The following is a 24,157-nucleotide window of genomic DNA, read 5'->3' on the forward strand; positions in this document are numbered from 1 at the left end:
TTCTGAGTTCTGAAGGAAGGTCACTGTCCTGGAATATTAAATGCTGCCTGATCTGATGAGTATTTTCTGCATTTTCTGTTTTTATTGCCTAAACATTTCCTGAATTCGCCATTTATTGTTATAAATCCTGCACTATTAATAATTTATGGTCCCAACATTCTGCTGGGTACGTCGCTAGTGTTGCCGGAGTGATGTCAAGAGACTGAGAACGTCCATTACGATGGGGGGAGGTATGGGTGACTGGTACTGAATTAGCATCGCGACAGCCCCTCAATTGGTTGCGATAGATTTATTTTGTGGAGCATCCACCATTTCGCTACCCTCATGGTAAACTGCCTAGAAATCCTCCATAGACTACAGAATTTTTGCGACGATGCAAAGCATTTAGCCTTCATGCAGGTTGCAAATATGCAAAAAGTATGTTGTATATTTAAAGCTAAATCGGTAGGCTAAATATCAATATCACTATCAGAGAGTGAGGACTGCAGATGCTGGAGATTAGACTCGAAAGTGTGGTGATCCATAGCTCCTCCTCTGCCTTTGCTTGCTATTCTTCCCCTTCCCCTATCCACCAAGCCAAACTTCCCTCAAATTTCCCAATGCTGTAGCCTGAAACTCGTTTTTGACCAGTTTCTCCCCAATATCCTGTCACGACCTATGAACATCTTATGAATAAGATCCACTTCCGACTTTTTGAACACTAAACTGTAAATCACCCAACTACTTTACTCTGCTTGGGCTTCAGGCACGCTGTAGTTCCCTATCTTCAGGTACTCCCATTCTCTCTTCCAAAACTGCTATATCTCACCCGTGTCCTTTCTGCACCCTCTTGATACCTTATAGTGTGGAACCAGCGAAATAGCACACAATGTGGGATTCACGTTTGCAGTTACTGAAATGTCAGTCTATCCTACTGAGTAACGAATCTTTTGTGGGCACCGTTTTTTGACAATTCGCTAAGTTCCCGCGCAGTCATTTGCTTAGTTGTGCTTTCGGCTGCCCTACTCCGAGGCGTCCTCAGCTTTACCATATTCTCAGAGGACTCTTACATGAACCGCGGCTTCTTCCCTGTACAATTTCCACCCCCTTACGATACTTCTGAATTCGTCCAGGCTGGATCTTACACTCAAGAGAAAGCATAGAGTGGGCTAAACCAGTAAGACACCAACTGCCAGCGAGGATACATGAAATTTCCACACAACGCAGCAGTTTGAGGCAAAGGGGTACTCAACTATCGCATTATTTTAATTAAAAGTTCAGTATCCGAAACTATTATCAATTATTTACGTATATATTAAATATTAAACTCGATATTAAATGCGTTTCGTATCCTTTGAATGCTGGTATCACCAAGTTAGTTTGATTTTAAACCTTTAAAGCTAAATAATTATTCCGTTTTTTTTTTGCTTACATTTATTGATTTACTCTTGCCCTTTCGTTTAAAATATTCGTTAACTTCTTTCCCCACTGCATCGAATTCCCTTTGGCTCATTGGCAGGAAGCCATCAGGAGCAGAAAGTTGCCAGAGGCAGTTCTCAAAAGGTTAAATCTGCTGCGCTCGATGATTCGATGGTTTGTTTTCATGCCTGGAAGGTACCCAGAGGTGATTCATCAAACCAAGGTACTATCGATCACTAGCTGGACGGAAACGGCGCGGTCGCAGCAAAATGGTAGGTTTAGTAGAGAAGTTGCCAGTACACCTATATGAAGCACAATGTGGCCAGTTCACGGCTTTGCTTATAATCTCATGTGCGATTCGGCCAGTGGGCTGCGGCTTTCATTTTGTGCTTGTTCCTCCTCCCGGGGCTGCATGTTTCGTGCCGAGTCATGTTGTTAGAAATGGATTTTAGGCCCGACTCCAGGCCCCGGTTCAATCCCTTCCGCGTTGCCGCTTTTCTGTAGCTGAGGATGAGCGGCTGCTTCACTCCGCACTGGGGACTGGGATGGAAGAAAGGGGCGCCTTGACTTTTCATGACTTAGCAGAAGTTGCCGGATCGAATCCGGCCTAGTCTCTGGGAGTTGATTGACACAGGGCCTGGGAGATGGACAATCCCTTAGATGTTTTATTTAGTTTATAATTCTACACAGAGTTAGTCTGATTTCATGACAGTTTAAACGGCTTGATGTGTGTGCAAGTAAAACCTGATTTAATAAGATATGCTGTTTCAAGGAAGTGAACGTAAGTCGATTTTAGAGAGGAAGGGAACTGTTAATATTTGAAGGACTCTGTTGAGACAGGATTGCTGCCTTATTCATTTTCGATTTGAGAGTATTTGTTTCTGTTCTTGTTTAGCACATTTTGATTCGTTTCGTAAAATATATCATCGAAGTTGTAATTACATAGTTTTCATCACACCTTCACTGTTTAATGGTAAATGAAGTACTTTTGGAGTGCAGAGTTTTTTTTTGTAATTGGATGTCAATTATTTTTGCCGAACGTCCCACAATGCACTCAATGGGAATGCAAAACATTACAACTGCTGGAAATCTGAAACTTAAAAAAAAATGCTTGAAGTAGTCAGGTCAGACAGTATTTGTGAAGGGAGAAAATTATACTTCATTAATAAAATTTATAAAGATAGGTAATAGTTCAAATTTGACATGACATAAAGTGCAAACCTGATCAGCTTCTTCCCCTATAGATGACATTTTGAGGTATCTCAGTATACTTATAGTTAGTTACAAGTTATAGATTCAGAATTTTTACAGCAAGGATGGAGGCTCTGCAGACCATTAACTCCACAGGGGTCATCAGACATCCATCTTTTTAATCCCATTTTCCAGCACTTGACCCATAGTTGTGGCATTTCAAGTGCTCACCTAAGTAGTTCTGAAATGTCTTGAAGATTTCCATGTTTCCCATAAGAGGAAACCTCCTCTTTAGACCCTGTCAGACTCTTCAGGATCTTCACTGTTGCAATCACGTCCCTCTTACCTTTCTAAACTCCAACAGATTCAAGCCTAGTCTGGTCAATCTTTCTTCGTAAAACAACCCACTCATTCTAGCTATCAGTTTAGTGAACTTTCTCTGAACTGCTTCCCACACAGTTACATCCTTTCAAAGTAAGATGACCAGCACTGTGCACAGTATTCCACTTGAGACCTCACCCAAAGAGGAGCCATAATAACTTGAGGAAAAAAGTCACTTTTTAAAATTGTGAAGCTATTGAATTTTCTGCCCAAAAAAATCCAGTTTATGCAAGGTTGCTTTGTTGATTATTTTGATTGAAATGCTTTTTAAAAATGAGGGACTATAAGGTGATACAGCTGTATCTGACTTCTCCTTCCATGACCACCTTCATACCATATGTAGTTTTTTTGTGAGTAAATAAACTCCTGCAAAGGAAACTAGCACTATAATCAATAGAGACGACTGCCTGTTTACCAGTAGATATTTGTCAGAGACAGTTCTTCACACTAAAGTTTATAGTTTCATTGAAAATATTTTGTCCAATACATTCAGAAATTTGAAGTCAGCACAGAAAAAAAATTCGAGTTGAAAAGGTTTTGGTTTGCAGCATGTGCTAATGCTCATGGGATTAGTTCCCTGGCCCTTTTTCCTCCTCACACTAATTGAGTAAATGGATTCTTAGGACATAATTGCCCAGATTTTGTGGTCAGAGGTGAAGAAATGATATGTCCCATTTGTTGCACAGTGCTCCTTAAAACATTTTTTGAGGAACAATTTCCATTTAATTGAGAGAATTTCCAGTTGAGCACCCCCTAGAGGGGATCTGTGATGTATGTGAACTGGGCAAGCAACAGCAGGCTGTCTTTAATCAATTATATAGAAGGATCCTCACTGAGAAATGCATTCTAAACTAGTAAGTAAAACTTTAGAATATTAATTCATTGTAAAATCATTAACAAAGTGAAAGTGAGGAAACAGAAATAAAATGTCAAGAAAGATCATTTAAATCCCTAATAAGTAAATTCTTAATGAGACTTCGCCATTGTTAAATTGTATTTTCAGTGCTGGAGAGGACATTTTATAGTAATTAAGACTTGCTACATTATTAAAAAATCATTTGCACCTGAATCCACCAGCTCCATATTTTTCTAGTATTTAATGAGCAGCTAGTGGATATGAACCTGTGGGTATGTGGTGGCCTCCGACCTCTTTCGTGAATTTCCTCAATAAATCACTTGGTGAGGTATCGAGTGTAGTGCAGCTTGTGGAAGAGCAGGCAAGTTGGACAGCAACTTCTAAAACTTTCTGTTGAACCACACCTGTAGCTCCAGAAATTGCTGACTACTCTAAAATACATGCAAACTCTAGTTTACTGTTTTACTGAGCTAATAAAGTTGCTAATATTTACATTGAAGGATTTAATTAGGTACACACTTAAATATGTTTTTGGCTACAAAGTCAGTACTGTATTATTTTCACAAGTAATTTGTTTGGGATATGTATTTAAGTGTGTAAATTTTGAGTTTGGACGCAATCTTACTCTGGAGAAAAGAGGAGTAAACTAATCATTTGGATTTTCATCTGTGTTGCTGTAGACTCAGGTTAGACAGTGATCTTATTTTTAAGTTCCACGAAAATGAAACACATGAGCACTGCTTTTGATTTGTGTGTTAATCCAAGCATCATCTAGATTGCTTTGGATTCTGTAAGACAAGTCATTCTCTTTCAGAATTTTAGTGTTTGGGATTACACAGTTACTCTTGGAAACTGTACTGTCATATTGCCATACATAGTAAAAGCACATTTTCTTTATAACTTTTAGAATATTTCTCTGTGGAATATACTGGAACTCGCTTATTTTAAAAATGAAAACTAGTGTTTCAAATGATGGCTGCTGAGGCTAACATGCTCTGCGGATTCAAAACTTAACGCACCATCTCTCAGGCTGGCGTTTTCGAGCAATGTCACTACCCATCTCATGATGATCCAAAAGACATTTCCTGACTTAAATCGGCCTTGCTTTTGTCTATCAATGCAACAGTGAACTACACTCTTTTTCCTTCAGTGTGTTTGTGTGTGCAATGGATGAGTGAGTCAGTGTTTTATTTTCAGGATTAGCCTGTGAATAAATAATCCTGTTTTATTTAAAACTATACAAATCTTCTTGCTAGTTATTCAAATTGTCCATACTCTCACATCTTCCTCTTCAAAACATTGTTAACAATCACTCAGTAGGTAATAGTCCAATAGGAGCAGCGCTTTGAAAACTAGAGCTTCCAAATAAGCTCTGTTGGACTATAACCTGGTGTTGTGTGATTTTTAACTTTGTCCACCCCATCCAGTACTAGCTCCCCCACTTCAAAAATATACTAATTACATAGATGGCAGGGAGGAGGGGTTTCAGAAGTTATTTCTCACCTTGTCTGTCACAGGATATGTTAACAGTTATGATTGTTACTGGGCTAAACGGAATTAATAATGCCATGTAAAATGCATGATTTGGAGATGCCGGTGTTGGACTGGGGTGTACAAAGTTAAAAATCACACAGCACCAGTTATAGCCCAACAGGTTTAATTGGAAGCATACTAGCTTTCGGAGCGACGCTCCTTCATCAGGTGATGAAGGAAGGAGCGTCGCTCCGAAAGCTAGTGTGCTTCCAATTAAACCTGTTGGACTATAACCTGGTGTTGTGTGATTTTTAACTACGTAAAATGCAAGCAGACTGAGGCTCTTTGGCCCCTTCAATCTCCTTCTCCTCCTCCATTAAGTATCATTGCTGATCTTTTATGTTAATTCCACTTTCCCCACTCCCCATATCTCTTGATTTGCTGAGAGATTAACAATATATTGATATTTGCCTGGGATATACACAATAGTAGAGCATTACAGCCCTCTGTTGTAAACCATTCTAGATATTCATATTCACTGAGAAGAAAAAATTTCACTTCCTATTGGTCCTAAGTAAATGCTGCGTTACTGTGAGATGTTCTAATTTCTCAAGCTGGTGAACTAAGGTGTACCTTGTCAAGCTCCTTCTGATCCTGTAAACATCAAGAAAATTACCTCTTATTCTTATAAATTTCAAAAGATATAGGCCCAAACTGGACTAATTATTCCTTTCCTGATTGGTGGGTTTGGACTGGGATCATTAGTTAATCATTGTGAAATGTTGAAGGGAAATCAGTTTCAGTATCTTCACCTACTTCATTGGTCTGAGTGATATGCTGTGTTCATTTAAAAATTTTTATTTCTCATTCTTATTTATGTATGTTTTCTGTTTGCTTCTTCATATAGTTCCGTAATCAATATGACAACGATGTCACGGTTTGGAGCCCACAGGTAAGAAAAGTTTTCTTTTGCCAAAATTTAGTCTCAAAGGTATCAATTAGACCACACCCACCAAAACACTACAATTACCCAAGTATTTAAGACAGCCCTGCAGCTGTGAGAAATCTCTCTGAACTTCATGGCTGCTATTTCTTCTTCTGAGCTTGCAACCTCGTTCAGGCTCATGAACCATAATTGGGAAACCTTGTTTTAGGGACATGTCCCAGACCATTTCACAGAAGCATAACTCAAAAAAAATTTGACCCCGAGCTAACTAACAATTTGGATGAGTGCCTCAGAGTTTGGTTGAAAGAGATTTTGAGAAGGAGCGAGGGGATAAAGATGTGAATTCCAGAGTTCAGGTCTTGGATGGTTGAAGTGATATCCACTATTATTGGATCAAAGAGATTGGGGAAATCAGAAAGGGAAGCATAGGAAAAAATAAATCCATAGAGGATTTTAGCCATGTACCGTAACTATTTTGAGTGTACATGATTATGTTCAAATGTGCAACTCCTTTTTAATTCTTTTTTGCATAATCTGTTTGGAAATTTTTCAAACAAAAACATAAAATGCTGGAGAAATACAGTTGTTCTAACAACAACTGAGGAGAAAAATCAGAGTTAATGTTTCAAGTCCAGTGACACTTAATCAGAAGTGAAAGCAACTGGGATGCAATGGTGTTTATGTTGATGACAGGCTTTGGAGGGTGGAAAGGAGTGTGTTGAACAGGTGAAGATGGTGCTCATATTTGGGTAGGAAGTATTGAGAGGAGGAGAGAAGAGAAGCAGACACAGAAACTTGATGATAAGCTAGGAGAGAGAGAAATACTGAATGGGTGCCGGCAGGAATGTGAACGGTTGAAAATAGATTTCTGTCGGGGTTGCTCCACCACAGTCACAGGACTTGGGGTGTGGAAGTGGGTTGCAGACTTGGAGGAAGGTGTTCATACTCTGAAATTATTACACTCAATGTTGAGTCTGAGGGCTGTAAGGTAAGTGAAGTGGATGATGAAATGTTCCTTTTCTAGCTTGCCTTGAGCTTTGCCTGAGCACTGTAGCAGTGCTGAGACAGAAATGTTGATATGAGAAGTTTGTGGTGTGTTGTAGTAGCAGGCCACTGGAAGCTTGGGTGTCATTTTAATGGACTGTCCGGAGGGGTTCCATAAAGTGGTCACTCTATTCTACATTTCGCATTCCTAATACAAAGGAGATCACATTGTTAGCAGTGAGTATAGTAGACAAGATTCAATGAACTGCAGGTAAATCAGTGCTTTGTCTGGAAGATGTGTCTGGGTCTTTGACATTTAAGTGAGAGAAGGGAAATTGGCAAGTGTTGCATCTTCTCCTGTTGCATGGGAACGTGAGGAGATTTTGAGAATTGGGGAGAAGTGGACCACTGTGTCCCAAAGGGAACAATCTCTGCAGAATGCCAACAAAGGAGGAGGCGGTAGCAGAAATGGTGGCTTATGATTCTTGGATGCGAAGACTGGTGGAGTAGAAAGTGAGCATACGGGGAAACCTGTTGTTGTGGCAGGGAAGGGATAAGGGCAGAAGGTGTGGGAAATGGTGCTGAGGACCTGTCAGCCATGGTAGTGAGGAATTCTTGGTTGAGGAAAACAGTGGACATGCCTGGTGACTGCATGTGGAAGGTAGTATCATGTGAGAGAGAAACTGGGAAAATGGAATGGAGTCCTTATAGGAAACAGTGCAACAATGTCAAAATTGGGGAACTTTTGGCTTTGAGGCAGGAAGTTGCAGGACGAGAAGGGATTTGAGGTTGGAGAGGACAAACTGACATTGGAACATGGGGGTGAGAATTGAGAGCTGTATTCCTGATGACAAAACGTCGATTTTACTGCTCCTCGGATGCTGCCTGAACTGCTGTGCTTTTCCAGCACCACTAATCCAGAATCTGGTTTCCAGCATCTGCAGTCATTGTTTTTACCCCGTGAGAATTGAGAGACCAATATAATTCAGGAACCAATGTAATTCAGTGAGTGCAGATGATGGAAATAGTGTATATTAGGATGCACGGAGCAATGTTTGCCATGAGCTTCAGAAGATTTATAGAGAATGGAAGATATGAGACTGACCAAGAAAAGATTGGAACAGTGCTGATAAAACATAACAAAAACATTGAGAGCAGCAGATAAGAGGTAGAAGCGAAGGTCAATCATGTGGGGAAGGAAGGAAGTAGTTGATATGATCGAAAGGTTATTGGATTAAAAGATCTATTCAGTTAAACAGGATTATAACATTCTGAATGATTTGGTTCAGCCTACAAAGTTAATACAGAAATTATGGTTTGGGTTAACTGTTTTTAGTTCAATTGGTGTTTTATTTGAGAGAAATGTGGTGCAATCCTGAATGGATGCCTGACAAAACAGACAGTAGAAAGATTGAAACAAATGGTGAGGTAGTGTTAGGTCTCCTAAGCTAACGATCTGTATTTAAGTGATTTTAGCTTTCGGTATAACAATAAGAAATCAGAGGGAACTGAAATATAGACCTATCCTAATGCAATGGATGGAAGAAAAGCCATTGTGTTTTGGGTCAGAAAGGTCATTGGAGACATGCAGTAGCAGTCCCCAGCCAGCTTAGCATTAGAGGAGAGGTTTTGAAGGCTAATTGTGTCAAAGCTATAACACTACAAGGTTAAAAATCACACAACACCAGGTTATAGTCCAACAGGTTTAATTGGAAGCACACTAGCTTTCGGAGCAATGTGCCACAACCACCTGATGAAGGAGCAATCACCTGATGAAGGAGCGTCGCTCCGAAAGCTAGAGTGCTTCCAACTAAACCTGTTGGACTATACCCTGGTGTTGTGATTTTTAACTTTGTACACCCCAGTCCAACACCAGCATCTCCAAATCATAACACTACAAGAGTTAGGAAGAAAATGGTGCACTAAATTACAGAACCAGAGCATGTAATTTAAACTTTACAGGAAGTTGTTTTATGCTGTGACTGGATAGAGGCCTGATTGTAATCTTCCAGACATGAACTTTCATGAAACAAACATAGATTTGTGTGATGACAACTTCTTGTAGGTACGTTTGCCTTGAAATATTCAAAGCCAGTGTTGACCCAGAATTTCTGGACTTGGAATCATTGAAGACTAAATTTACAATCCAAGATGTGCATTAGCATCCTGCTGGACTCCTGATGCACTGACGTTTTTGGAATTTCACAAAACGTTTAAAATGCTCACGGGCAATTTCCCTGCTCCCTGGAACCTTCCGAGAACATTTTCTGACTGAGGTAGTCAGGGAATGTTAGAAATTACTGTAAAATCATAGTGTTTATCTATATCTGTGCAACATGGACACTCACTAACCTCATTTTCCTCAGACCATCCCACTCCCAGACACACACTGATCTGATCTCCAAGTTATTTATGGTTTTTACTCTTTTTAGAGTGAAATTAGATCAGGGGTATTTCCTTGATAATTTCTGCTGAGTACAAATTAGTCAATTCTACAGTTTTGGGTTTGTAAGACATTGTTAACCTTTCCACAGGTGAAGAAGCTGCCAAGAACGTTGCCATCCTGAGTAACCTGTTTAATTTTAATAAGACTTAGCTCTGCTATGAATGACCCCAATAATTTAAGACTCCAGGATTTTTATGTTCAGAAAATATACTTTTCCATTCAGGTTCATTTCAGTTGTAACAGAATAAAACTTAATTGATCTCATGTATTAAATTTACAACTTTATTAATGGACATTAACAATGTAATTTTGAGTATATGGCAGTCCAAAAGATATAATACTAAGTCCAATAAAATCCATTTTGATGTTATTTATAACCACTCAAAAATATCTTAGAACATCTAGCAATGTCTAACAATAAAATGTCTTTTTTATTTCACCCTTATTCTTTTAATCTTAAACTTTTAATGAAGGATTATTTTATCAGGAAAAATCTTTTAATGTTTTATGACTGAATATTTCTTTCTCCACTCCCTTTTTAATGTTCCAATCTTAAATTTTTAACGAACAATTCTTTTATCAGTAAAATGTTTCATTTTCTTAGATGGATATGTCTTAGACATCTTACTTATTCTTTTACAGCTTGGAAGAATCTTTTGTTAAAGATTTATCAGTAAAAGTCTCTCCTCATCTTTGAGCGTTGTATTACCCTGGTTTCTAGTGGAACTCCCAGGCTGGTTCATGATCTTTGCCATTCTACTCAGTTGGATGGTTGTTGTATTTGTTCTGTAATGAATATTTTACTTTCACACCCAGATGTAATGTTGTCTTCTGCCTTTCCAGTGATTAAACTGTTTACAAGTTTTTGTTGTCCATGCAGAGCACTAATTTAATTAATAGCACTTCTGTGAAGGCTACCATTCCTCTTTCAGATGTATCCTTTTCCTCCTATCTCTGATACTTATTTATAGTTAATTATTACATGGATTTCAGTAAGGCATTTGATAAGGTTTCCCACTGTAGGCTATAGCACAAAATACTGAGGCATGGGAGTGAGGGTGATTTAGCGGTTTGGATCAGAAGTTGGCTCACTGAAAGACGATAGAGGGTGGTGGTTGATGGGAAATGTTCATCCTGGAGTTCAGTTAGTAGTGGTGTACCACTAAGATCTGTTTTGGGGCCACTGCTGTTTGTCAATTTATAAATGACCTAGATGAGGGTGTAGAAGGATGGGTGAGTAAATTTGCGGGTGACACCTAAGGTCGGTGGAGTTGTAGGTTGTGCTGAAGGCTATTGCAGATTACAGAGGGACATAGATAAGCTGCAGAGCTGGGCTGACAGATGGCAAATGGAGTTTAATGCAGAAAAGTGTGAGGTGATTCTCTTTAGAAGGGGCAACAGGAATAAAGAGTACTGGGCTAATGGTAAGATACTTGGTGGTGCGGATGAGCAGAGAGATCTGTGTCCATGTGTATAGATCCCTGAAAGTTGTCACCCAGGTTAATAGGGTTGTTAAGAAGGGGTACGGTGTGTTACCTTTTATTGGTGGAAGGATCGAGCTTTGGAGCCACGAGGTCATTCTGCAGCTGGAGAAATCTGTGGTGTGACTGCACTTGGAGTATTGCGTACAGTTCTGGTCACCGAATTATAGGAAGAATGTGGAAGCTTTGAAAAGGGTTCAGAGGAGATTTACTGGAATGTTGCCTGATATGGAGGGAAGGTCTTAGGAGGAAAGGCTGAGGGACTTGAGGCTGTTTTCGTTAGAGAGAAGAAAGTTGAGAGGTGGCTTAATTGAGATTAAGATAATCAGAGGGTTAGATAGGGTGAACAGTGAGTGCTCTTTTCCTCCGAAGGTGATGGCTAGCACGGGGGGTATACAACTTTAAATTGAGAGGTGATAGATATAGGACAGATGTCAGAAGTAGCTTCTTTACTCAGAGTAGTAGGGGCCTGGAACACGCTGCCTGCAATAGTAGTAGACTGGCCAACATTAAGGGCATTTAAATCCTCATTGGATAAACATATGGATGAAAATGGAATAGTATTGGACAGACGGGCTTCAGATTGGTTCCACAGGTCGGCGCAACATTGAGGGCCAAAGGGACTGTACTGTGCTGTTATGTTCTATGGATCTTTAATTGTTTTTACTATCCATGTGTCCCACATAATCAGTTATACTTATTCTCAGTTGAGTCAATTACCCCCATTACAGTTTGACTCTCCTTCCGATTCCTCACCAGTCAAGTGACCCTACTTGCCACCTTGCCCAGCTGGTACTCGTATTCTGCTTATCTTACCAGCCAACATATTAACTTATCCACTTATTCATGAAAGCACTGAAAGCTGTTTAAATGTCTCAAAGCCTTTCTGTGCATTAGTGACTGCTTAAAAGAATATAGCAGCTAATGTCTTGAAAATAGGGTGTGGCTTCTGCGATATCCTTTCATTGATATCTCCCACATGTCTTGCACTGCCTGAGTTCTGCAGAATCCTCCACAAGATTGGTCAAAAAATCATAAGTTGGTAAGTGGATAGTTTTTTTGTGTCTGATCACATTTGGAAAAAGGGTTTCCAATCTTGATCAAGACTTTGGGCTAATAAAGTATTCAGTTGAGTGGCATTTTATGTTTTGGATACTGAAATCCTAATTCTGGTTGCACTTGTCTTAATTTCAAAATTATTAGTACTGGAATTAATTGTTGTTTTGCTCTTACAGGGTCGTATACATCAGATTGAATATGCAATGGAGGCAGTGAAACAAGGTTCAGCTACTGTAGGGCTCAAGTCAAAAACCCATGCTGTCCTGGTAGCTTTAAAGGTAAAAATGCGGGCTATATAGTCATATTAAATTATTGTACTTTTCTGCAAGCATGCAAGTATAGATAATAGTTCCTTGAAAATAGAATTGCAGGTAGATAGGAGAGTGAAGAAAGCGTTTGGTATGCTTTCCTTTATTGATTAAAGCATTAAGTACAGTAGTTGGGAGGTCATGTTACGGCTGTACAGGACATTGCATGCAATTCTGGTCTCGCTCCTATCGGAAAGATGTTGTGAAACTTGAAAGGTTTCAGAAAAGATTTACAAGGATGTTGCCAGGGTTGGAGGATTTGAGCTTTTGGGAGAGGCTGAACAGGCTGGAGCTGTTTTCCCTGGACCGTCGGAGGCTGTGGCGTGAAACCTTATCGAGGTTTAGAAAGTCATTCGGAGCATGGATAAGGTGAATAGACAAGATCTTTTCCCTGGAGGTGTGGGGAGTTCAGAATTAGGTGGCATAGGTTTAGGGTGAGAGGAGAAAAATATAAAAGGGACCTAAGCAGCGACTTTTTCGCACAGAAAGTGGTGTATGTATGGAATGAGCTGTCTCAGGATGTGGTGGAGGCTGGTACAATTACAACATTTAAAACATTTGTCCTGTATAGTGTCACGTTTGTGTGGTGTTGGAGCTGCACTCATCGAGGCTTGTGGGAGGTTTTTCATCACATTGCTGATTTATGCCTTATAGATGGTGAACAGGGTGTGGGGAATCAGAAATACACGACAGGATTCCTCACCTCTGACCTGCTTTTGTAACCACTGTATTTATATAACGATTCCATATGAGTTTATGGTCATTGGTAACCCCCAGAATGTTGATATTAGGATTCCATGGTATGAAAGCCATTGAATATCACAACGTAATGGTCAGGTTCTCTTTTGATAGAGATAGTCATTGCCTGACATTTGTATGGTATAAATGTTACTTGCAACTGGATATGTTTCAGGTTTTTCTGAATTTGGACACAAACTGCTTCAATATCCGAATCATCACAAATTGTGCTGAACATTATGAAGTCATCAGCAACCACCATATTATTTACCTTATGATAGAGGGAAAGTCAGTGATGAAATAGCTAAAGATATTTAGGCCTAGATCATCAACGCCAGGGACCCCTTGAGAGATGAACACTGGAAATCTCAAAGCATACAGTGCTATGGGCTAAGTGCTGGGAATAATTAAAAAACATGCATGTTTGCGATTTTTGTGAAGATTTGTAGCTCAGATTGTGGTTCAGGTTGTAAGCTTGTTCACTGAGCTGGAAGGTTTGTTCTCAGACATTTTGTCCCCATGCTTAGTAACATCATCAGTGAGCTTCCGTTGAAACGCTGGTACACCGTCTCACTTTCTATTTATGTTTCTTGGTCCGTTGTGGCGGGTGATATCACTTCTGGTTCTTTTTTCTGAGATGTTGGTAAATCGACTCTGCACCCTGGATGCTACCTGACGAGCTGTGCTTTTCCAGCACCACACTTTTTGACAGCAATAACACAGACAATTCAAGCTTGGATAAACAACCTGTCGGACCGACCACACTTAGATACGGAAAAGGCCGTTCTCGTACGAGGGATGAACTACAACCACAGGAATGTGGACAAAAAGGACTTCTAGCAGCACTGGAATCAACCCCGAAAGCCAGCAGGCCATCAGGCAAACAGTAGCACCAGCACTAAGCAGAAAGAAGGGAACACCCTCAACACACGGGAAAGAAAAGCCCTGGAAGTACTTAGAAAAGACAGAAATACCTTAATCCTACCGGCTGACAAAGGATGCATGACCCGTCCTCCTGAACAGAACACAATACATTGAAAAAGCAGACACGCTACTCACAGATACCAGCATCTACCAACAAGTAGCATTGGACCCAACTCCATAGCTAGCAAACCATATTACGGCAACACTGAAGAAACTCCACAAGACAGATGAAATTAATAAAAATAGACCTCCAAAGAATGAAACCTGAAGGATTCGACACACCTCGTTTCTGCAGATTACCAAAGGGACACAAACCGGGATTTCCCCCTCAGACCCACAGTCACGCTTCCTGGCACACTGACATACAGACGAACCTCTACTTGGTATTTCAGTTTGTGTTGAAGATTCACGCCACCCCATCGACTCCACCCAGGAATTCCTGAACATCAAAGATAGAAGATGACGAGGTAATGGTTTCCTTTGATCTGATGGCTATATTCACATCAATAAACATCACCCTGGCCTAGGAAACCCTGGCCACACTACTGGACAAGCCAAGGACACAAACACCAGACAGCACCAGCATCCTCAAACTAGTAGACCTGAGTTTCAACTCCCCTTCAACGACAAGACCAACCGGACACCCATAGGGTCATCAATATCAGGATTCTTAGCAGAAGCAGTGATGCAGAGGTTGGAACAAGCAGTCTTCTCCACAGTTCAGCTCAAGCTGAACTATGTGGATGATACCTTTGTCATCACGAAACTGAACAAGTTAGAAGAAACCCACAAAACATATAAACAACATCCTTACTGGTATAAAGTTCACCAAAGAGGAAAAGAACGACAACCGACTCCCCTTCCTCGATGTCACAGTAGAATGAAAAGTCAATAGAGAGCAGCAGACCAACATCTATAGGAAAGTGACACACAAAGACCAGATACTCAACTATAGGAGCCAACACCCACAAACGGAGTTGCATCAGGACATTGTTTATATGAGCCACAACATACTGCAGCACCCAGGAACTACAAGATGCCGAAGAAAAACACCTCTACAACGTATTCAAGAACAACAGAAACCCGATAAGCACAGTCCGCCAATTCGTACCGAAACAAGACGACACAACATGCCCAGAGACTCTAGCCACGCTACCATACATGAAAGAGATATCTGATATGACAACCAGACTACTCTGGCTCCTTGGCATCATGGTTGCCCATAAAACTACCAACACAGTGAAACAGCTCTTGATGAAGGTAAAGGATCCTGTAACAACAACCGGCAGAATGAACGCTATATACAAAATACTCTGCATGGACTGCAACAAAAGGATTGGCAGGAAATTAGCCACCAGGACTCCTGAGCACAAACTAGCCACCAAAAGACGCAACCAACTATCACTAGTATCCTTACACACTGACAACGAGGGACACCAATTCGACTGAGACAATACATCATCCTGGGACAGGCTAAACAAAGACATGCACAGGAATTCCCAGAAGCATGGCATTCAAATCGGAACTCCATTAACAAACACACCGATTTGGACTCCATTTAGCAATCTCTCAGAAAAAGAACTGGAAGTGATATCACCCACTACAACAGACCAAGACCCATAAATAGAAAGTGGGACAGTACACCAGTGCTTCAACGAAGACTCACTGATGATGTTACCTAGCATGGTGACAAAATGTCTGAGAACAAACCTTCCAGTTCCATGAGCAAACTTGAACATGGATGTTTGACTGGCAAGGACACAATAGGCTAAAGGGCCTCTTTCTGCATTTAAAATCTCGATGAACCTCTTTCCTGGAACTGAGGTGACATCTCCAATGACCACAGTAATCTTTCTTTGTGTCATGTATGAATCCAACCAGCAGAGAGTTTTACCTGATTTCCATTGATTCTAGTTTTGCTCTCTTCTTGATGGTACACTCCATTAAATGGAGCCTTGACATCAAGGGCCATCAAGGGTGACCTTTTTGAGGTGTTCAAGATTATGAACAATCTTGACAGGATAAAGGACAATATTCCATCACTAGGAGTCGCAATTTCAAGATTGTCAGCAAGAGAGAGGAGTGAGACGAGAAGAAACTTCTTTACTCAGAGGTTTGTTAGGACTTGGAATGTGCTGCCTGGGAGAGTGGTGGAAGTGGATTCCATAGGAGGTTTCCAAAAAGAGCTGGATATGTGTTTGAAAGTGAGGCATTGAGGGCTCTGGAGGTAGAGTTAGAGAATGGACAGGGTAGGGGTTCACAGAGCCAGTACAGATACAATGGGTCAAATGGCCACCTCACCTGTAAAATTGTCTGTATTTATGCTGACTCTGTTTCATGCATCTGTTCTTTCTTCCTTTCTTTCTTTCTTCTTTCCTTTTCCCATTTTGTTTCCTGTTTACAACCTTTCAAGTTGTTATAATTTAGCATAATCTTTTATTGTGTTCATCTTTTGAACTTTTGTTTTGTAGAGAGCTCAATCAGAATTAGCTGCTCATCAAAAAAAGGTTCTCCATGTTGACAATCATATTGGTATCTCGATTGCTGGTCTTACTGCTGATGCCAGGCTGTTGTGGTGAGTATTTGTGCAGTTGGTTAGTCATTTCCTAAGCTATTTAGTTGCAATTACTCGACCATAGAGACATACTATTGATCACAAGTGTGTCTGGAAAGAAGAGTTTGACTTCCGAAATAGTACACTCAGCAGTTACTTGTGTTGACTGAACAAATTGATTCCTGAAACTGAAGTCTAAATAGTGGATTCATACCTTTTGATTGATAACAAAGGGAATGTTGGACTACTTGGAGACAGTTGGGAAACAGGACAATCATAATAATATTTGATGTCTGGTCCCATTACATTTTTGTATAAAGTAGTTAGATATGAATAAAAGCAAAATGCTAAGGATGCTGGAGATTTGAAATGAAAACAGGAAATGATGAAGAAACTCCTCTGGTCTAGAAATATCTGTGGAGAGAGAAACTGAATTTATGTTTTGAGTTCAGTGACTTCTCTTAGTGCTTCCAGAATTCCTAAGAAGAGTCATTGGCCTTGAAACATAATCTCTGTTTCACTCTTCCTAGGTGCTGCCAGACCTTGAGTTCATCCTCCACTTTGTGTTTTTATGTAAGCAGTTAACTCTGTTTGGTGATTAGTAGCATCAGTAGTGTGTTACTAAGTCATTCATACTCCATGCTTATGATTTCTCATGCCTTCTCCACCCCTCCGGCTCCCGCCACCTTTTCAACAGCAACTTCATGCGACAGGAGTGTTTGGACTCAAGGTTTGTGTTTGACAGGCCGCTGCCAGTATCGCGTCTTGTGAGCCTGATTGGGAGTAGTATCCTTTAAAGAAAAAGCCTAACATTTCTGCCTAATAAATCAGTTCAAACTCTGTTTTATGTGCATAGCTATTATGAAATTTATTTAAAATATTTCACAAATTTTGATGTTTAAAACATTGATTTATAGCAGGTCTGAAATATTGTCATTATATGTAAAATAAATTAACAGTCAAATTTAATGTTAGTTGGTTGAAAAGCATCATGTTTCTTTAACCACGTTTATCCAGAAACTCAAATTCCAACACAGCGGTATGGAAGGCGGCCATATGGTGTGGGGTTGCTTATTGCTGGTTATGATGTAAGTCCTCAGTTTAACTTCATTTCAGAAGGCAAATGGTTTATTTGATTCAAGCTGGATTAATTCTGGTCCAGAATGAGGCTGATCTTGCAAGAGGGCCAATATATTAATAATTGCAGTAATCCCTGCAATATGCAGATTGCCTATTTATTTTAAATTCTTAAAGTAATGCCAGTTGGAAAACGTAGATCAGAGTCTAAGGATGATTCTTCTGTGTCAGCTGTTAGATTAAATCAAATATTCCTTTTTGATCCAAAGGATATTGGCCCTCACATTTTCCAGACCTGCCCATCTGCGAACTACTTTGACTGCAAAGCCATGTCAATTGGTGCCCGTTCACAATCTGCTCGAACATACTTGGAGAGGCACATGGATGAATTCCAGGATTGTAAGTGACCAGTATTGTGTTGTGCCGGTCAACTACGTCAAATCATTATTTTATGTGTTCCCTGACTCGTTTTTCCCCTTGTCACTTGCATCCAAACCCACTATGGCTTTCTCACCAGGTAATCTCAATGAATTGGTCAAACATGGTCTGCGTGCATTGAGGGAAACACTTCCTGCTGAACAGGATCTTACCACAAAGGTATAAATCTTCCTTATGCTGTAGCGTAGTCTCCAATGATGTACTATTTCACACCAGTATATTTTGGTTTGCACCCTGCTGAAGGATGAATTATACAATCAGTCCAAAATAAAACTAGTCAAAATATCATTTGAAAACTATGGTGAAGCAAAAATCAACTGTCATGAAATGTGAGAGGAACAGTTGGAGTGAGCACACTATAGTTCCATTGTCACATCTGTTCTGAAACAACTCCTCAGATTGTGTTGTGATTCATGGTAGTCTGGTGCACAAAATTGACTGGTACAGCTATTGCACTCACTATGTAGTGACGAATTTAAAGAAAGGAGGTGGAAACTAACATATATCCCTTTGTGCCCAGACTGTCTTTGATCGGCTCCTCCAATAGCAATGCCAGCAAATGAAAAGACTACCCAAATTTTCCCATACAGCAACAATCTTCTGTCAACCGTCAGATATCATAATTTAAAAGTAACAGACTATATAGAGACAAATGACCACAAAATGAATTTTACAAATCAAATTTATAAGTCAAATCCTGCCAAATTCCATTCAACTATCAACTAATCACCCTGTTCTGTTCCTTTGTGCTTATTTTCTGTGCACCTTGACCTGTGTATATTATCAGCATTCACTGCAGCAGCAAGTTTATGCCATCTTGCGATCATTGAAGTCGCACCTCCTTCCATGTGCTAGCTGCAGGCCAGCAATGTCAAATGTGTTGCCAAGTGCAGAATCCCACCTCTAAGTTAGCTTCTAAAAAAGGAAAGTGTCAGTATCTCTGCAGGTGTTCATTGATGTGAGATGAGGTAACATGGACAGCACAGTGGCTCAGTGGTTAGCACTGCTGCCTCACAGTGCCAGCGACCCGGGTTTGATTCCATCCTAGGGTGACTACCTATGTGGAGTTTGTGTTCACCTCGTGTCTGCAACAGTTTCCACCAGTTGTTCTGGTTTCCTCCTACATCTGAGGATGTGCAAGTTAAATGGATTAGCTGTGCTGAATTAGCCCATAGTAGCGAGGGACATGCAGGCTATTAGCCATGGCAGAGTTAAGCCTTGGTAAATGCAGGATTATGGAGATAGGGACTGGGTCTGGGTGAGATGGTCTTCAGTGGTTGATGCAGGTTTGTTGTTCCAAATGGACTCTCTGTGCGCTTATAGCGATTCTATGATTTTATGAACATTGCTCTTCATTATTGCCATCTTATTCTTGACCCTACTGGCTTAGTGACCAAAATATTTATACATACTAACTTAAATATACATATTATATTCTGGAACTTCTATTGACTCTAGGTTGTGGACCTGTTGATATGTGTTTTCATTCTTGAGATTCATGTGCAACTGATCCTAAATCTTGATGCATTATTTTCCTTTCCCTGGCAGAATGTCTCAATTGGAATTGTGGGTAAAGATATTGATTTCACCATTTATGATGACAATGATGTTGCACCATTTTTGGAAGGTTTAGAAGAAAGACCTCAAAGGAAGGTATATGTACAAGATGTTATTCTTGATGCAAATGCACACATTTGTTTGTTGCCATATTTTAACCTGCTGTGTTTCATGCTGTCAGTTCTGGTCAGCCAGTTGTTTGACACTTGCAGAAATCTGTTTCGAATTCAAACTGTCCAATAAGTCTACTTATATTTCTCTTTACCTGAAGCAGCATGGGTTTTTTTCCCTGAAGGGATATTTGTATTACTTTTCTGAGCTGCAAACGATTTAGACACAAGTAGCCAAGAGTTTCGGGCACTCGTAATTATCATAATATAGTATTTCTGGACTTTAGTTAGCTTAAAATCACACTGCCAACAACCATAGAAAACTTGCAAGTTTCTTACCCAACATGGACCATTTTGTCATCAATGACATTGGCATACGGGATTGTCTTGAAGAAGGTAAGATGGACTACTTTTTGCCCTACCAGTAGAATCAGTGTGCTCAACCTAAGAAATATCCCATTGGATAGGAGGAATCTGTCTGTTCCATCTTATTTCAGTTTTCCATAGAAGTTTTGCTGTTCTAATCTGTTGGAACCTTTTTTGAAATTGAAGAGATTCCATTTGATTTGAAACTTAATGATAAATTTTAAACATTTACAGATATGTCTTATCAGGATTGTGTTTCCAGCTGAAGTTTGTAAATCACAATTTAATTTTAGTTTTATTTTCTACCTACACAGGATATAAATTGAAGATGAAATGTAGTTTCTTTTTGTAACTTTCTTAATACAATGCAAATGTTTTACAGGCACCTCCAGCTGATGATGCAGCTTCATGTGAAAAACCAGAAGAACCAATGGAGCACTAACTTGTTGACCTATCATTTTGCAGTTTGTAACTACGTTTGTAGTACATCAGAACAGGACATTTGAGACAACTTATATTTCAGTAAAACATATGAAAAATATTGCAATTGATTATTTTTCTTTTAAGGTTTTGTTACTTATCAGAATAAACTTACTGTAACACCAATAAACCCTTCATGTATTACTAATGTTTGGAAGCTTGTTGTTTATTAAGAAGAAATGCCTAACACTTTGCAAGGCATTTTATATGATTATGGTCAAATTTCTTTTAAGTATAGTTATAAGACCGTAAGATGTAGGTACATTAATAGGCTATTCAGCCCAATGAGTCTGCTCTGCCATTCAGAGCAAACATGGTTGATCTGATAATACTCAATTCCACTTTTCCCCATTATACTCCATAATCCTTGATTTCTTCACTGACTAATAATCTGTCTATCTCAGCCTTGAATATATTTAATTATCCAACCTCAACAGCCCCCTCTGGTAAAGAATTCCATTGATTCCCAAACCTCTGGGAGAAGGAATTCCTCCTCATCTATGTCTGAACTATGTAACCCTTTATTCTCAGATTATGATCTCTAGATCTAGATTAATCCATAAAGTGAGACAACTTTTCCTTACCTTCCCTGTCAAGTCCTTGTAAGATTCTTGTATGTTTCAGAATGGTTACTTCTATTCTAATCATTGGAAGCACGATCTACTCAATCCCCCCACCAGACATGGTTTCCACCTCGTAAGCCTCCTTTGGATGTTCTCCGTTGCCTATATGTATTTAGTTAGAAAAGGGACTCAAAATGGTTTTCCATATTCCACCTGTGTTTGGACTAATCCTTTTACAGTTTTAGCAAAACCTCCTTTTATATTCCATTCCCTTTGAAATAAAATCCAACATTCCATTTGCCTTACCTTTGATCCACTGAATCTGGATGCTAGCTCTTTGTGATATATAGATGTGGACTCCCAAATCCCCCTGTTTTGTAGCTTATTATAGTTTATCTTCATTTAAATAATATTCACCCCTCTGTAATTCTTCCTCCCAAGATGCATAATCTCACATTTCCCCACATTATATTCCATCTGCTGTGTTTTTGCTCCTTAGTTAACCAAGTACCTAAATATGATTCTGGTTTAAATTTTGGTTCTTAAGAAAGATCATTTGCCCGCAGGTGTGCAAATTGGTAAATGCAGAGTCCCCTGGAGTTCAGAGGTGTTGTCAAAGGAGGATTGATGAGCTACCACAGTGTATCTTGATCATTATTGTTATGACTATGTGGGTGTACTGTACCTATAAGAGAGTTAAAAGCTAGCAGAACTACCTGACAGCACCAAGTGTTCTGAATAAGATACAATGTAAAATGTGGTCCAGCAACTAGAGTAGCTGGTTGCCCAGACACAAAAACAAATTTTGAATTTGGCCAATCGGTTTAACTGGTACCCCAAATAAAGTACCAAACTCCAATCAACTTTGAATTTAATATGATGACAATATTAAAGCCAGTGATACAATCCAATGTTTTCGGGGTATAAGACCGGGAAAAATTGAACAATTGAAAAAGAACAGGCAAAAGACCAACATATGTAGGCTGCTAGTCAGAACTCGGAGAGGTCTGGAGAAGGAGTTTGGACAGAGAAAAACATCAATACCAACCTGGAGAACAAATCTACAGAGGAAGATATAAAGATTATGTAAAGCTAGGATTTGAATGGTTTGGGGACCTTTAGTCCACGATGTGAACAATTTGGGTCTTGGATTTGGGATTTAGGCAGATTTGAATAGATTTGGTGGTACTAAAAGTCCCAGCAGCTTTAAACACTTGCAAGTTAGTGTCCTAGATCTTCAAATAAAATGTAGGTGAGGCAATTTATTTAATTTTAGTGATGTGTTCATTCAATTAAAAATGAGAGAAATGGCTCTTAAAATTGCAGAAGAGGTTCTGGGATTTGAAGATGATTCTCAAATTTGCCAAGAAAGTTTAGAAGTAAAGAAAAAGGCCAATGGCAAATAAGTCAGATTTGGGTTTAACCAAGGATAAAAATAAAGCTGAAATTGTAAATTACTCATACACTTAGGTGTATCAGAGAAACAGACAAGTGCAGTAGAGGTAGAAAATCTTAAATTACAATTAAGGAAAATGGAGTTAGAAGATAAAGGGAGAGAGAAAGTGATCGCGAGAGGAAAAAGAAGGTTCTTAGCTGAACAAAGAGCGAGAGAATTTGAACTTGAAAAGTTACGACTTAGTCAGAAAAGCCGTGATGGAGAGTAAAAGAGAAGGTAGTCAGGCTTGAAAACATAAAAATATGTAAAAACTCTGCCACATCTTGATGAGAAAGGTGTTGAAGCCTTCTTTATTTCATTTGAAAAATTGTCTAGGCAGCTGGAGTGGTCTGAGGATTTGTCGGTAATGCTAGTTCAGATGAAACTGGTAGGCAGAGCTCGTGAGATATTTGCTGTGCTGTCAGATGAGGTGGCAAGAGATTATGAAGAGGTTAAACAGGCTATTTTAAGTGCTTATGAATTGATACCAGAAGCATATAGACAGCAGTTCAGAAATGCAAAGAAGGAACCAGGTCAGACTTATGTTGAGTTCGAAAGAATTAAGCAGTCATTTTGGTAAAGGGGTGTGTGCTTTAAAAATAGATAAGACCTATGAAACTCACTCTGCTGAAGGAGTTTTAAAAACTCAATTCCAAAGATGGTAAGAATTCATGTGGGGGAACAGACAGTTCAGGAAGTCAGAAAGGCAGCAGAATTAGCAGATAAGTACATGCTGGTGCATAAGACAAGTTTCCAGCCAGGATTTCATCCTATGAGGGATAGAAATTGGGAGAAAGGGAGATCCTACACTACGAAACCAAGAGTCAAGCGCACTGGTAAGATTTTACCACAGGTTAAAGAAGCCCAAGAGGGTGGACAGAAGGTGAAAGACCTCATGTGTTTTCACTGAAATGATGTAGGACACAGAAAATTACAGTGCCAGTGGTTTCAGAAGGGCACTGGCTAAAGGTGTTTTCGATGCCAGAAAGTGGGACATAAAGTCTCAGTGCTGGTCATTAAAGAAAGGCGCTGTCGTGAAAGATGTGGTAAAAGAAGCTAAGCCAGTGGCATTCGTGAAGGTAGTAAAGAGACCCCAAGAAAAGCTGAGGAGTTGCAGGAGAATCCACAGCCTAGGCAAGGGCTGCATGTGGAGTTAGTACCTGATCTCTACAAAGAATTCACCTTTCTGGTTGAAGTTTACTCAAAGAACAGGGATAGAAGTACAAGAAGTTATAATTTTGAGAGATACAGCACCTAATCAGTCACTGATAGTAAGGGACGAGTGAATATGCACTCTTTCGGATCTGTTTCCTGAGAGTGTGGTAATTTGTGGGATGGATGGACAGAAATTTAGCATTCCCCTATGTAAGATCAGGTTGGAGTGCCAACTCA

At 39.7% G+C, this 24,157-nt stretch overlaps 1 protein-coding gene across 1 annotated transcript; it reads left to right on the forward strand.

The window, feature by feature from the left end:
- The first annotated feature begins 1,528 nt into the window (after positions 1-1,528).
- Positions 1,529-20,915, forward strand: psma1 (proteasome 20S subunit alpha 1). The gene is made up of 10 exons (XM_043686769.2): positions 1,529-1,670; positions 6,207-6,251; positions 12,392-12,493; positions 16,657-16,760; positions 17,437-17,525; positions 17,757-17,827; positions 18,086-18,215; positions 18,334-18,413; positions 19,803-19,907; positions 20,670-20,915. The coding sequence occupies exons 1-10, from the start codon at positions 1,668-1,670 to the stop codon at positions 20,727-20,729; spliced, it is 789 nt and encodes a 262-aa protein (XP_043542704.1). The 5' UTR covers positions 1,529-1,667; the 3' UTR covers positions 20,730-20,915.
- The last annotated feature ends 3,242 nt before the right edge of the window (positions 20,916-24,157 follow it).

Source organism: Chiloscyllium plagiosum, unplaced genomic scaffold (assembly GCF_037043375.1).
Source record: "Chiloscyllium plagiosum isolate Xiang-an unplaced genomic scaffold, Cpla_swu_hap1 HiC_scaffold_18, whole genome shotgun sequence".
In the NCBI taxonomy this organism is placed as follows: Eukaryota; Metazoa; Chordata; class Chondrichthyes; order Orectolobiformes; family Hemiscylliidae; genus Chiloscyllium; species Chiloscyllium plagiosum.

What these genes read in the sequence shown, in the direction of transcription:
- psma1 (XM_043686769.2), top strand. An exon ending in CATGGATGAATTCCAGGATT is followed by an intron (nt 18,216 to 18,333) that starts GTAAGTGACCAG and finishes CTTTCTCACCAG; the next exon opens with GTAATCTCAATGAATTGGTC. An exon ending in AAGAAAGACCTCAAAGGAAG is followed by an intron (nt 19,908 to 20,669) that starts GTATATGTACAA and finishes AATGTTTTACAG; the next exon opens with GCACCTCCAGCTGATGATGC.